Source organism: Gastrolobium bilobum, unplaced genomic scaffold, assembly GCF_033153095.1.
Source record: "Gastrolobium bilobum isolate Gb01-03AN ecotype WA unplaced genomic scaffold, APGP_CSIRO_Gbil_v1 utg8451, whole genome shotgun sequence".
Classification (NCBI taxonomy): Eukaryota; Viridiplantae; Streptophyta; class Magnoliopsida; order Fabales; family Fabaceae; genus Gastrolobium; species Gastrolobium bilobum.
The window spans coordinates 112,070-127,372 of record NW_026898154.1 but is presented as its reverse complement, the minus strand read 5'-3'; the positions used below and the strand labels follow the sequence as shown (position 1 = coordinate 127,372).

Here is a 15,303-nt window from a genome sequence, read left to right as displayed (position 1 = left end):
ATGGTAACAAAACCAGGCCTTGCTCTCACGTGTTCTGCACGTGTTTCAATCTTCCTCTGCGCTCTAGTCCTATCCACTGCCCTCCATGGAAGCTCAGAGAACCACGAAGCCATGATTCAGGACATAGCTAGAAAGCTCAAGCTGAAGGACAACGAGATTCTGGGGACCGAGAAAAAGTTCAAGATTTTCATGGAAAATTACGGGAAGAAGTATTCAACAAGGGAAGAGTACCTGAAACGTCTTGGGATTTTCGCAAAAAACATGGTAAGAGCTGCAGAGCACCAGGCACTGGATCCAACGGCCACCCACGGTGTTACACAGTTCTCCGATCTCTCCGAGGAGGAGTTTGAGAGGCTCTACACCGGCGTCAAAGGAGGGTTCCCGTTGACCAATAATGGAGCCGGCGGCAGTGAAGCGCCGCCGTTGGAGGTGGAAGGGCTGCCGGAGAATTTTGATTGGAGAGAAAAGGGGGCTGTTACTGAAGTTCAGATGCAGGTATATATATAAGCAATTAAGTTAAATTCTCTTTAACTACACATGCATGTGGGAATAATATCTATCTATCTAGTTTTTCTCTCTTTCTTTCCCTGTTTATAATTTCTTGGTTTTGACTCTTGATGAGTGTTTATGCAATGATTAGTTTGTTTCTATGTTTTTATTTATTTATTTATTTATTTCTCCACTGCATGATCAACTAATTAGGCCAAGTCAGCACACAACTAGACAAGAGCTTTTTGGAAACTAGGGTAAAATATTAGGACTTCAAGCGAAATATAAATAAAGATATGAATTCAAATTGAACGAGATTTTTCCTATTTAGTAAGAAGGGAGTTTGGTACTCCAAACAAGTACTTCCGCCGTAGACCGATTAATCAACTAAATATCAATGAATGAAGGAATTAATGAACCGATGGAAAAGTTTAAAAATTAAAAATTATGTTTTTGATTAATTAGTCCTTAAATTTTAAAAGGTTTACGTCTATGGAAGTCATTGTAAATATTTTTAACAAAAATATATATTTCTGTTATGCTAATGATGAGAAGTTGTAATTTAGCTGTCATATAAATATTTGCTAATTTTTTTTTTTTAAAAAAAATTCGTTTCAGTTTTTTGTGTGCATAATTTTGATATACAGGGCAAATGTGGATCTTGCTGGGCTTTCAGCACTACAGGATCTATAGAAGGTGCCAATTTTATTGCCACAGGCAAGCTCCTGAATCTAAGTGAACAACAGCTCGTAGACTGTGATAACAAGGTATATATCTATAGGGAAATCATTGTTTTACCTAAGAAAAAAAAACAATTTTATCATTATAACTATGTATTATCAGTATTAACCTTTTTCTAGCAAAATAAGAAAAATGAAATCATATCTATATATCTCTGTATTAAGCCTTGTTATTGTCGAGGCTAAAGGCTCTTTTTCTGACCAATAAGCTATGTTCTGTGTTCTAACGACTTTCTTTCTTCAGTTCTGTTAAATGCACTGAAAAAATGGATTTTAAATAAATTTTACAAACTTCAATCGTCCCCATTCTTTTCTTCTTTCTATCTCTTCCTATTTTTTCAATCAAATAAAGAAGCCCTTCTAACATTTGTAAGCAATCTGTACATAGATAATTTCCTCTCTTTCTATTCTTGTTTTATCCTGATTTTCTTGTTGTTCTGTTTATTTTTTCTTCGAAGTGTGACATAACAGATAAGACAACTTGTGATGATGGATGTAATGGAGGTCTTATGACAAACGCATATAATTATTTGATTGATGCTGGTGGGTTGGAGGAGGAGTCTTCATATCCTTACACAGGAGATCGAGGTGAATGCAAGTTTGATCCAAAGAAAGTAGCAGTTAGAATCACAAATTTCACAAATATCCCTATGGATGAGAGACAAATTGCTGCATATTTAGTCAAACATGGTCCTCTTGCTGGTAAGTGATCCCCTTTATTAATCTTAGCCAGTAATCAATGTCCCTAAAATCTCTCTATAATAATATTAATTCATGACTCATGAACTTGAATTATGTGCAGTTGGCCTGAATGCGATTTTCATGCAAACTTACATGGGTGGTCTCTCATGCCCTCTCATATGTAGCAAGAAATGGCTCAACCATGGTGTGTTACTTGTGGGATATGGTGCAAAAGGATTCTCCATTCTCAGGCTTCGCAACAAACCATACTGGATCATCAAGAATTCATGGGGGAAGCAATGGGGAGAAGATGGATATTACAGGCTTTGTCGAGGGCATGGTATGTGTGGAATGAACACTATGGTTTCTGCTGTGATGGTGGCTCAAACACAAACAGCTACAAACAAATTATATGCTTCCTATTAGCTAGCTCTGTTCTTGCCTCGTTATGGAGACTGAAAAAGTGTGGAATCTTAATAAGTTCTAATGCAGTTTAGCAAATAGAAATATTAAACTCTCTAGGTAATGTATGTACCAAAATACTTTGCCGAGTTAATATAGTTATAAAATGTGATAGTGATATATTTAGCGTATGTCATGTTGTTATTAATCTTATTCGGAACAATATTTTGTTACAAGTATATATATATAAGTGTAGGATTCTTTGACATTGGTGTTAAATTTTAAGTTTGACACATCATCTGAGAGTCAAAAAAGAGCAACGACTCTGATTTGTAAGCATATGACATCATTGATCTTTTTTTATCTAAAGGCTTTCAGATGAGGTGTCAAACTTTAAATTTGACACCAGTGTTAAAGGATCTTATCACATATGAATATATATGAGATGTGTTAAAATTTAAAATTTCACATCAAATTTTAGCCATTGATTTCTGTCAATTAATTGTTATGATTTTTGCTAATTAAATTTATTAATTAATTATTAATTTCTAATAAATGATAATTTTTTGACGAAAATCAACTGTTAGAATTTGATGTCAAATATATATGGTGCATGATATTATTACATTGGTGTAAAAAATAAAAAAATTTATACTAAATCTTGATCATTAATTTACTTGTTATAAAGAGCACTATAACAAGATCTTTCACAATATAAACGGTATCTGGTTACAAATTTATTTGCGCAATGATCTAGTATATGAGAATGGTACAACTTTAAGATGGGGCGCCAAATGTTAAGGCGGATGAACAACAATGGTAAAACTAAATAACCTCCATGCTATCACAAAAAAACTAAAATATATACTTCTTCTCATTTTTCTTGTAACTTTTAAGCAAAAACAAGCAGTATTTTTTTTTAGGTTTTTACCTCTACATACAAGAACAAGCATTATTATGTCGTCTGTGTGTTTAACAGTTGTTCAGGTGGAGAATTTAACCGAGATCTCCTTTCTTAAACTAGATGGTGTACATAACGTGTGAGAGAAAATTATAAAATTTATTTATCCAAAAGAAAAAAATATATAAAATTTAAATAATTAAGAAAGATGAAAAAATAATTTAGACTAAATGGGATAGTCCTTGAATCAAGACTAAAATAATAATAAAAAGGACTTCGAAAGTTCAGCAACCAATCCGTTGTAGTCTAGTTGGTCAGGATATTCGGCTCTCACCCGAAAGACCCGGGTTCAAGTCCCGGCAACGGAATGTATTATTTTGATAGGAATCTTTACTTTTTATGCCTTTCGTAATTCCTAGCAATGCCAATTTAAGCTTTGACCTCTTTGTTTCTGTTGCGTATACTTTTGTAAATATTATGGATCAAATGAATACACGGAGAGTTACCAAAAAAGAGAGTTGTCTTTATATGGATGTGACAAAGTTATCATCTTTCTCGATTTAGACAAGGGGTGTGTGATTGCTCATCAACTTGCTTCTACATTGTGTTCATGTACGCACCCCAAGAGTATGTTACCTTAAATGTCTGAATTGTAATATTATCTTGGTCATCATTAGTGAGTAACTATATGCAGCTATTCCCATACCCTATTCTTAGCATATATATGACTATGGGAGTGAAGATGATGCAGAGTCTCGACGCGAGAAGCTTGAAGGTTCTTTTTATGTATGCAATGGGGATATATGAGCATGTGAATGATTTCTTGGTAAGTAATATGATGCCAAAATCGTAGTTCTATAAGCCCCAGTCAGCATGTGTGGGTCATATTGCACATGTATGGTTCACTTTAATATTTTGGACCATCTGCTTTTTCAATTCAATATTTGTACTGATTAAAAGTTTATCAATTTTCAGGAAGGATGAAGAGACTCAAATTTAAAATTGGATTAGTTGGGCCGTTTGGGTTTCAGACACTGATTGATATGTATTAAAAAAAAAAATCAAAGTTCAATTGATGATAAAATCAATTAACGGAATAAATTGTTGAGTTTGATTGCATAACATATAATCTTCCTTAGTCAATTTCCTTCTTATCAGCTTGTCCTTCTCAGGAGGTAGGTCATCAAGACATCAACGACGTGCCCCTTATGGTGTTGGATTATAAGAGATTTTTTTTTGGCATAAATTTAAGCTAAATAATTTGTGCAAATCGAATTATTAAACGATACTAATATAAGGGTGTGATATCAATATTTTAATCCAAGTCTTGGTTGATCCAAGGCAAAGAAATTTAAGAAAGCATCGAATGGATTAATTCAAAATTTTCGGCCTCAGATCAAATTTTGAGGCCCATTAAGTATGATCCGCATATTTAAGGAAGTATCAATTTAAAATCTAATAAATTCGAAATAAAACCCAATCCAAGTAAAGCATCATATTTGTTTTTTTTTTTTTGGTAAACAACATCGTATTTGCTTGTTTAGACTATAGAGGATTAAAATTTAAAATATATTTTTGAGTTTGAAATTATCAAACAAAATTGATTTAATTGTAATGAGTCCTAATTATTTTTAAATATTTTCCGTATTTTAGGATTTATATATATATATATATATATATATATATATATATATATATATGGGTTTGTTTTTTCTAAAGTTACTTTAGATAATTTTATCTAATGTTCATCGAAACTACGTCGTTTTGGGGCGGAAATCATGATATTTTTGTAATTTTAATTTATTGCAGGGTTATAATAGTCTTTATCATTCTAATTTTTTAATTTTTCAACCCCAAAACGACGTCGTTTTGATGATCATTAGACAAAGTTATCTAAAATAACATTAGATACTTTTTTCCCTATATATATATATATATATATATATATATATATATATATATATATATATATATCCTTAAGTGCTTTTTTTTAGAATTTTAAATTTTAAATTATTTGTAGTTCGCCTATAGAATGACGTTTGAAATCTCTTTCATAGAAAGTTGAATATTGTGATATTTTGATAAATCCTACTTGAGAACATAGTATTTCTCTTTTTCAAATCCAATTTTCTGTTTTGATTAATGTTTATTGACTCAATTTAAATTATATAAACTAATGGGATATATTAAATTGGGATTTTGAAGGATTTTAATATATTATTTTTGGACAAAAAAATAAATTAGTATTCAATTAGGATTTTAAAGAATTGAAAAAAAGTCACGTGGTATTCGATTAAGATTTTAAAATATTATTTTACAGTCCGTTCAAATTCATTGGTATTCAACATAGGAAAAACAAACTTATGGTATTAAAAAATATGACGATTTTAATGAATTTTCTATTGGTGTGAATTTCGTGAGACTTTTCAATGAGAAATATAAATAGGATGCTTTTGTCACAATCTCATCCAAACTCCTATGATTTCTTGAGATTTCTCTACTGCAGTGTCTTATTCTTCATTTGACGGGTCGATCCACTCGAAATCAGGTTCCACCATGGGAGCTTAGTCAAAGCTCAAAACTAGTAGTTTTTTGGACGATTTTCATTGCAAAACAACTCCAACAATATTTTAATCTAATCTATCTCAAAAACAGTATATTGTTTAGCGATTTTTGAGAGTTTTTGGGAGTTTAAAAAATAATTTTTCAAGCTTTTTGGTCGCGATTTTTCTTGGCATAAGGATGTGTGCTTTTTATATTAAAAAAAATAAAATAGTGGAAAATAACAAGGAAACAAAAACTCTAAAATCAATTTTCGTTTTACGTCAATAAAACAACATCGATTTAAAGAAAGATTAAAATTTTCATTATGAAGTCTCTATTTTATAACAATACATTTATGAATGAAATTCCTTCGCTACAGCCTACAGGAAACAATTTCAAATAATTTTTGTGTCAATAGAGCACTAAAAACGTGTTTGTCAAAAGCACCAAAGCAATTTAATGTTTCAATATATCGATTGAAAATAATTTGAGAAATTTTTTAAATTTTAATGTAATAAAACCTAGAAATTCAAAAATTTATTGAAATACTAAATGAAAATATGCATATGATATATAATTAGAAAACTGTCATCATGTAGAACAAAAACTCCAAGGTTTACAAGATCAATTGCCAAAAATTCCAAACGAAATTTTATCATGAATTTTCCTGATTAAGAAAATCATATTAGGTTTTACTTTTTTTATTAATATCATTTTATTTTTTGTTATTTTTTTATTGACTCTTGTAATTTTGAATGTTTGTAAAAATTCATATACTTTTTTAAAATTTTATAAATTCATATTGTCCTTTCAAATCTTATAAATTCAATTAAAATCCTTTAAAATTCAAGCTTATGAAATTTTAATTGTGAAAAATATCTTTTATAAAAGTCTTTAAAATCCATTTACCAAAAAAAAAAGTCTTTAAAATTCATCCAATTCTAAATAATCTTTTAAAATCAATAAAAAAAGTATATTAAAAATATCTTTCAAAATCCTAATTCAATATATTTTATGAGGAGGGATATTCTTACTACCAAAATTTTTCACTACCAACTTAGTACCTATATAACCACCATTAGATTAACATTTTCTCTTTTTTCAAAAACTTTTTAACATTCTCTCTCTTTGATCCAATGATGATGTGATAGATAATAAATTAGTAGTAAAATTTTTTGATAGTTAGAATATCCTCGCTTATATTTTATTGGATTGTGCACCTTTAACATAATTGCTTTTGCTCCCAATTATTTTCTATGGGTACGACTAGGGGTGTAAATGGGTTAGGCCGGCCTACAGGGGCCTATGACCTAGTCTATATTAGGCCAGATAAATAGTAAAATAGAACAGGCCAGCTTAGGCTTTTAAAAAAACTTGTTTAGAAAATAGGCCATAGGTTTTTTTTGTACATGACGGGCCTATATCATATTATTTATTTAAAATATAATAAATATAATTATTATTTTAATAATTTTAAATAATAAAATAATATTATTTTAGTTATTCTTTTCATTGTTGAATGCTTAATGGACTTAAACAGGTTAATAGGCTTAGGCCAATGCTTTTATTTTTTAATTATAGGTCATACCAGACTTGTAAATTGGGGCCTACAAAAGCTAATAGACCAGGTCATACCCAATTTTTTTTACATAAACTTAACCTATTTAAGCCAAAACTTAACCTAGTCCAATCGATATACACCCCTAAATACGACATTTCCGTAAAAAATGAAAGGATTTCACTCACCAACCATCGCCTCAGTCTCTTTTAGACATGTCAAAGGCTGTAGCAGCCACATGAGCTGGACCTGGACCTACCCAATATGCGAATTCAATGTTCCAAATGGTTCGAGCCACGAAAACAAAACAAATGATAGGAAATGGTTACACAATCAAAATCACACCTGTATACATAATTTTGTTGCTACCTAGATAGAAAACGACACCTAAGCCTCGTGATACAGATTAATATAAACAAATGTAGGAGAGAAATATGTAAATATAAAATGAATGGAGTGACTATAAATATTAATAAATGCTATTATAATTACTTTTATATTTTTTATTACAAATATGAAAAAATATTATACGAGTAATAAATTAGGTTAAATTAGGTTTTCGTCTAAATGAATCAAACTTACATAAAATATAGTCTAGACTAAATTGTAAGTCTGCTTTTTTTTTTTGAAAAAAATAAATTTTTTGAGTAATCTATTATTTTATTTAAATTTGTCGTACATTTTTTATGGATATAAATAAATTAAAAAAAGTAAAATTATTTTATTTTATTACTTAAAATTATTTGAACTTATTTTTATTTTTAAATAAATAAAATAATATAAACCGATTTATGAATTTATAAACAAAGTAAGAAGACCTAAAATTTCAACCTTTAAAAGATTGTAGTATAAATTATATGGGAATAAAGTTTTTAAAGTTACTTTAGAAAAATTTATTTAATGTTCATCAAAATAACATAATTTTGAAGTTAAAAGATTAAAAAATCAGAATAATAAAGATTATTAAAATAAATTAAAATTATAAATACGTCATAATTTTTGTCCCAAAATAACGTCATTTTGATAAGTTTTAGACAAAATTTTCTAAAATAACTTTAGAAAAAACAAACCCAAACTTTTTTTGGAACAGATTCACTTACCACCAAAAAAGTTTATCATTCTTACAACCAATTTAATCACCATTAATTTTCGTCAATCTAACGGTTATAATTTATTAGAAATTAATAACATTTGTTGTATCACATTTATTAATTAATTATTAATTCATAATAAATTATAATCGTTAAATTGATAAAAATCAACAGTGATTAAATTAATTGTAAGAATGATAAACTTTTTTGGTGATAAGTATATCATGCCCAACTTTATTTAAAAATATTATTTTATAGTTCAATACATGCTCTATCAATTATAGTAGATATTATTCCTCATCAAAATATACAGAAGTAATATAGATATACAATATAAACTCAATTCACATCACTCAAATTTAGTATGTAATGCATAACACCGACACAATCATAATAAATTAGGGAAATAATTATCTCATATTGTATGAGATGATTAGACAAAGTAATGAGGTCTATATTGTTTTTTGTTTTTTTGTTTTTTTTTACAAATAATGAACTCTGCTATCTTTTCTTTATGGAAATGAGATTAATATATTTCAATAAATTAATGGCAAAAACTCAATGAATAAAGATAGGCTTGAATCAATCAAGGATATAAATTGGAGCTGAATTTGGTAATTTAAAAAATGAATTAAGAAAAAGAAAATATAAAGTTGCTTCGTTTACCTCAAGCTGTAAAGCGTTTTCAAAGTTTGAAACTCAAGTTTAGTAGAAATTTTGTTCTATCAAGTATCAACTCCTTTAATTTTGTTCCACAAGCTGATATACTGTTGTCTTATTATGACAACGAAATGACTAAAAGCCACTCGAGCATCTTTTTTTTATCCTTATCCACCTTGTCTATATGAGTTATTGGGTGGCGGGTATTGTTGTCTTATTGGTTATTATTACACGTTTACAAGTTAACACAATTCTACAACAACAATTATCCAAAACCAAGAAAATAAAAAATAAAATTGGACACGTTTTTTCTTTTTTACAAGAGAACTCGCGAGTCGCCACAGACATATGTCCACAAGCAAAACTCAAAAAATCAAAACGCAGAGGTAAGAAAATGACATCTTTTGTTATTTTTTGCTGCTGAATGCTTGTGATGTCTAAGACCCATTGTCCAAAATCGTACCTTGAAATGATTTTCCTCTGTTTTTTTCCTTCAACTTATCTCTTTTGCTCGGCCATCACTTAAAGCACGACAAGGGTATTGCCTAATTCTCTTTTTGACGAAAACATCATAGTAAACTCTTAAAGTTTTGGTTTTGTTATGTGTTTCATTTGCTGTTTTTTTTTATTCGGATTCAGATCTCAACTGGGTTTGTGCTTTTGCACTTGTTTTGCTGAATGCATTGCTCATTAATGCAGAATGTTAATGGGCTTTGTCTCTAACTTTGAACTATTGGGATTCTTATAATTTCTTTGTTGTTTGTTTTGTATTTTATGTTCTTTGCATACATGCGCGTTAGTTTTTATTGATTTCTAGATGAAGGTGTGCTATCTTAATTATACATTTGAAACCGACACAAGTCTTGAACTGTATACTGTGATGATGTGAAAATTGATTTGCAGGGCATTAGCCCAAATACAGGTCTTTGATTGGTCTAAAATTCTCTTACCTTTTTGTCTATATCATAGCAATGTTGAGTGTTTCAAGTGAGGAAGATTTGAGATCTAAAAGTAACATATCTGTGCTCTTCTCTTACTGTATTTTATCTCAGATCTGGAAGGAAAATAGGTTGAATTAATGAGTGAATTCTCATTTGATGAGTATTAGATAGGGGTAAGGTTTTAGATAAGTAAGGCCTCTCCACTTAATAGATCTAGGTGGGGTTGAATTCTTTGACGATTAGGATTTCTCTGTATCTGTACTCATTTTATTCGAAGTTGAACTCTGTTTGGAAAAGCATGCATTAAGTTTTATGTAGTTATCTGGCAGGGGGAGTGGTGGAAGAGCTAGGTCTGCTATAATTCAAGTTCATCTTATTGTAGGAACTGGTGTTCCTGTATCCGAAGTAAATAGAAATGAATGTCAATATGCAATTGTTATAGCTCAGAGTTTCAACTTGTGAGATCACACATTCTGTCATTTAATCATTTTAAATATGGTCAAAACTGGAATGCAGAATAGGTACAAGGTGAAGTCTAATACAAACTGGCTTGTTAAAAATTTGTTATATGGCATCTTTTAGGACTCCAATGTTAGCTTGTGCATATCTAGTATTTAAATGACCACTGTGTACTGAAGACTATTCACTTTCTTCATTACAGAAAAATAGAAAACCATCACTACGTTTTTTATTTTAACATATCACAGTTTTTCTCACCAACAGATCCAATTCTTCAGTTTCCTGGTAATACTCTAAAATGAGATCATAATCTTCAAGCAATTGATATCACATAAGGGAACACATATAATGTGGAATCAATCAATTCAAATGGAATATGAGCTTTGGAGGAAGATATATTTTACGTGTGTTGGTGTAGACAAACAATTGTTTAAGTTAGCATTTTATATAATCTTATAAAAAGAAATGCAAGAAGAAAATGACTTTTGAAAGAAGATATTTATGAGGTTGGTGTGAACAATTGATGAGATTTGCCTTTCATCCTATTTTTCTATTTGTACTTTTAACTTCTTTGAGTTTTTCCTTTTACCAGTTTTACTTGTGTTGCACAACAAATACAAATTACGCTATGCCAATATTTTCCCTTTTAAAGCTATTCCCTCATTATGCAGCAGCTGCGATAGATGTTCTTAAGTTCTTTTCAAATCCTTTGACATTCTGAACAGCAATAACTGTAAGGAGGCTTGGAGGTACTTCTAATCTTTAGAAGGAAACAATTATTAGTACTTTTGTATAATTATTGTGAGGAGTGGTCGTTCAATTTTGGATATGATGGAGGTCTGTGCTGAAAGTTCCCATTCTGATGGGAAGCAAACTTCGAAGCATTCTAAATCTGCAGATGAAGTGAAAAGATCCAGTGAGAAGACCTACAAAAGTTCTCATTCAAATGGGAGACAAATTTTGAAGCAAACTTCTACCTTTGTTAATCATGGTGAGTTTGTCATTTTAATTTTCATAACCTAGTAATTAGCTGGTCCTTTTCCTTTAACTGTATTTATTCATCTATTTTGCTCTAGTTCACCAATCGAAAAACAATAAACTATTTTAAAATCCCATATAGCTTGTTGGTAGCTATATTATCCTTGCTAATTAGAAGGATGATTTACAATGATTTATTTATCTGCTGAAATAACATTAGCTCCAGGAATTGAGGAAAGAAATTGGTCCAGGGAAGTGAGAGATAGAAGGTGGCTAAATAGATGGATACATGTGAATGTTAACCCGAATTAGGCATCTTGGAATGTTAACCCCTGCATATTAGAAATTGGTCTTAAAACAAAGTGACCACTTGTTTTATCATACTGATCAATGACTTTAGTAATGAAGAATTTTCACAAATCATAACATCTGAAAACCTGATATCTTGGATCAAAGCCTATAACCTATTACGGGCACTACAATGACAACAACAAAAACAACAATGAAGATAAAAGAAACACTGTTTTCGACTTTTTTTTTAAAGTTTATGTTATAAACACCTTTTTAGCTTCTTGACATTTTAGTCTCTCTCACTTTACCTTAGGCAATGATTGTACTCTCCATGGAAGGCAGATATACTGGCTTGAAATGATAACGGAATAGCTTTAGAAAATGTACATGTTGGGTCCTTCTGACATTTAGTGGTAACCTAATTAAGTTTCCAGCAAATTTAAATGCCTTTTGGATCTATATATTTGAGGACTCCAATTATGAAGTCAGAGAGAATAGGCTTTGAATACCCAACTTGCCGAGAAAGAATTGAAGAAACAAAGAATGAAATTGTATTTGCTTTTTTATAAATAAATTTTCTGTTTTATTTTCCTATTTTGATTTTTCTAATCTTTATTATAATTTTTCTGTTTTTTGTCCATAGTGTAATTTTTCTAAATTGTTTTTTTAAAACCTAATATGGGTGAATATATTATGCAGCTGCAATCGCTTGGCATGAGAATAGAAGAAAGTGGGTTGGTAATAAGTCTCAGCATCCACCAAGAACGGCTAAAGAACCTATTATTAGGTATAACTCAACCCAATTCCCTTTTTGTCATTTACACTAGCATCAATCATCGTCGTTGTGGTCATGATGAAAGGTTTTTAAAGGGTTTTATCTTCTGTTTCTATCTGAGGCCAAAAACAAGAGATAATATAGTGGTTTTGAAGGGGTCTGATCTTACATGTTTTTCTAGTTTCTTATAGATATTTACAGCCATATTGGCAGAATTAAAGTTTGGGCATTCATGTCTAAGACACAGGAAATCATTGTTCTCTCGCTTGTTATCTTTGATACCAGTTTTATTCTCAATTTTATTCCTTACCTGATAAACAATCCTGAATGAAATAAAATTAACTATGGCATCAATAGAACTCATGGATCCCCTTTTCTCGTCTTTCAAAAATACTATATACTATAAGTGAGTCGTACATATATTCATTTATTTAATTATTTACTTTAATTCGTAAACTAACAGAAACTATCACTGCTACATAAGGTTTAAGTATCTATTTCTCATATGTAATAATTGTTCAATTTCGAAGTGGTTGTTAAATTCAAAATGGATTGAATTTGACTGATACAATATCCGTGACTCGTAAAGTTTCTAAGAATAAGAATTATCTTTAACATGTATTGAAGAAGAAATTTAATATATATAATTGTAAACAACGAAAGAAAAAGAAATGATAAATTCCCAGGTAAAAAGAATAAGAAAATGTGTAGGCTTCACAAAATTCAGATTCCATGTGGACTTTCAGGTTACAATTTTTTTTCTTGGTCCGCTTTGAGGAATCTGTTCCACTGATATCTTTAGTCTCATGCAGCTTGAAAAAAGAAGCCAAATTCTTGGTCCAACCAAGATGAAAACTGGCTATTAATTTATTGCATGCATGTTTCTTGTTGCCCTATTATTTATAGATGGCATAATATACATGCCTTGTGAATTTTAGATGTTAATTGCTTTATCCAAATGCTAGGTTTAAGAACTTATTATGCCACTCTTCTCACTTTACCGGGAGCATGGATGAAATAGTGGCTTACCTCTTTGTCAGTACTTTTGTTTGATTTCCTTTCAAGAGGGACGGTAGTTTTAGGGATAATGTCCATGACTAAACATGTGTTTTAGTACCAATTCGTTAATAAATTCCAATTATCTGTGCTTTCATTAATTTTGTGCATTTGTTTGGCATAGCTTCTGAGGATAACACTCCAGTAATTTTAAATGTTTTTGTTGCAGCTGGTCAACATCATATGAAGAGCTGCTTTCAACTAACGAACCTTTTGCACAGCCAATACCCTTACAGGTAAGAATCCATCTAATGCATGTAAATGTATGTGTTCATATGGATTTGAAAATGTAAAACCATTACTTAAAGATGGCGCAGAGCAATATTTGAAAAAGTATGTGGGGAGTTTGTGCTTTTTAGTACACTATACATGAATGGGAGAGGTGGACAGAATCTGGAAATTGTATCTTAATGGAAAATCAGTCATAGATGCTCTTTAGAGTATACGTTTCTGTAATCCTTCAGTATTTTAAGACATTGATGAAGGTTTTGTAGCTTTATGTGATATTAGATTTGAGTAGGGGTGTTAACGGGACGGGCCGGGCCGAGCCGAGCCGAGCTTTGGTCTTAAAAGGCTAAGCTTGATCAAGCATGCTACCTATTATAACTATAATTATCGGTCCGTGACCTGTCTTATTTACAAAAAATAAAAGCCCGGTTTAGCCTGTTTAAAAAAAATAAGATAACAAAAATTTATCCAAACAGAATATACAATCAACAACCTTAATAATTCCATAAATATTCATAAATTTAATGTATATTCAAATAGTATAATATAGAATAAAATCATTCAAAAAGTCTGTTTAACCAATAAAATGTGGTGAAATGGATTGAGAAGAGAGAGAGCTATTGCAATAGTATAAAAAATATAAAATAAAAATAAAAATTATTATACTAGGCCAGCCTGATAGCCTCTAAGGCCGAGCTTTTGAATTGTAGCATGATGCCTTTTTATTAAACGAGCTATTATACAAAACCAAGCCTGGTTCTAACAACTAATTTTAGACATGAAAGCTTAGGCTTTCACGAGCGGAGTTAAAGGCCCCTGATTCGTTTATCACATGAGGAAATCTTAAACATTGTTGTCTTTATAAGCATCCCAATATAACAGCATTTTAGTGGTAGACTTGAAACTGTATTTATGTTTATTCAATACTAATAGAAGAGAAGCTACAAAACTTTCTGCTGTTTATTTCCTACTGATGCAAATTTGATGGATTGGTGGCAATGCAGGAGATGGTAGATTTCCTAGTTGATATTTGGTTCGATGATGAAGGCCTCTTTGACTAAAATGTTAAACGGCAACTGAAACAAGAACTATGTAAAGCCTTTAACTTGATGGAAGAGGAAGACTTTCGAGGATCTCAACACTAACCTACTAGCATCAAATCCTTTTATATGTAATGATCTTCAGGATAGAAGGTTATTTATTAATTATTTTCCAACATTTATCTAATAGAAAATTTCATTGTTTGAAAAAATATAAATCTATTTTTAGTCCATTGTTTTGATAGATGTTTTGATCTGTACTCCTTATACATTTCTAGAATTGAAAACGTGCCACCAAGTTCTGATTGACTGTGTCTTCTTAACTACAGCTTAATAGTCTTTCAACCCCCAAGTCATATAAGGGATTCATTATTTAGAAAATGCTGAAATATATTTTTAGTTCTTACGAATTTTGATTTTGGTTTTTTTCTTCTTAATTTGACTTTAACTTCTAGTTATTTATTTATAA

General features: G+C 30.4%; 2 protein-coding genes and 1 non-coding gene across 6 annotated transcripts; all 3 read left to right on the top strand.

Moving 5' to 3' along the window:
- On the top strand, positions 1 to 2,336 carry LOC133313298 (probable cysteine protease RD19D). Its single transcript, XM_061514648.1, has 4 exons — positions 1 to 495; positions 1,137 to 1,256; positions 1,688 to 1,931; positions 2,032 to 2,336. Exons 1-4 carry the CDS (start codon positions 1 to 3, stop codon positions 2,334 to 2,336), a joined length of 1,164 nt encoding a protein of 387 aa, XP_061370632.1.
- Positions 2,337 to 3,508: 1,172 nt separating this feature from the next.
- TRNAE-CUC (transfer RNA glutamic acid (anticodon CUC)) lies at positions 3,509 to 3,581 on the top strand. Its single transcript has one exon. It is a non-coding gene; the product is annotated as a tRNA-Glu (tRNA).
- Positions 3,582 to 9,426: 5,845 nt separating this feature from the next.
- Positions 9,427 to 15,129, top strand: LOC133313295 (uncharacterized). 4 transcript variants are annotated; one of them, XM_061514647.1, is made up of 5 exons: positions 9,427 to 9,452; positions 11,138 to 11,457; positions 12,435 to 12,522; positions 13,736 to 13,802; positions 14,799 to 15,129. In XM_061514647.1, exons 2-5 carry the CDS (start codon positions 11,295 to 11,297, stop codon positions 14,853 to 14,855), a joined length of 375 nt encoding a protein of 124 aa, XP_061370631.1. In that variant the 5' UTR covers positions 9,427 to 9,452; positions 11,138 to 11,294; the 3' UTR covers positions 14,856 to 15,129. The 4 variants fall into 4 exon arrangements, with proteins under 4 accessions (XP_061370631.1, XP_061370629.1, XP_061370630.1 ...); XM_061514645.1 differs by lacking the exon at positions 9,427 to 9,452 and adding an exon at positions 9,518 to 9,604 and having other exon boundaries at positions 11,141 to 11,457; XM_061514646.1 differs by lacking the exon at positions 9,427 to 9,452 and adding an exon at positions 9,523 to 9,604.
- Positions 15,130 to 15,303: the final 174 nt, after the last annotated feature.

Excerpts from the sequence above, each read along its gene's own strand:
- LOC133313295 (XM_061514647.1), top strand. The coding sequence starts at position 11,295 with ATGATGGAGGTCTGTGCTGAAAGTTCCCATTCTGATGGGAAGCAAACT. Across the intron at positions 11,458-12,434 it reads TTCTACCTTTGTTAATCATG|CTGCAATCGCTTGGCATGAG; the intron begins GTGAGTTTGTCA and ends TATATTATGCAG. Across the intron at positions 13,803-14,798 it reads CACAGCCAATACCCTTACAG|GAGATGGTAGATTTCCTAGT; the intron begins GTAAGAATCCAT and ends GTGGCAATGCAG.
- LOC133313298 (XM_061514648.1), top strand. The coding sequence starts at position 1 with ATGGTAACAAAACCAGGCCTTGCTCTCACGTGTTCTGCACGTGTTTCA. Across the intron at positions 1,257-1,687 it reads TCGTAGACTGTGATAACAAG|TGTGACATAACAGATAAGAC; the intron begins GTATATATCTAT and ends TTTTCTTCGAAG. Across the intron at positions 1,932-2,031 it reads CAAACATGGTCCTCTTGCTG|TTGGCCTGAATGCGATTTTC; the intron begins GTAAGTGATCCC and ends AATTATGTGCAG.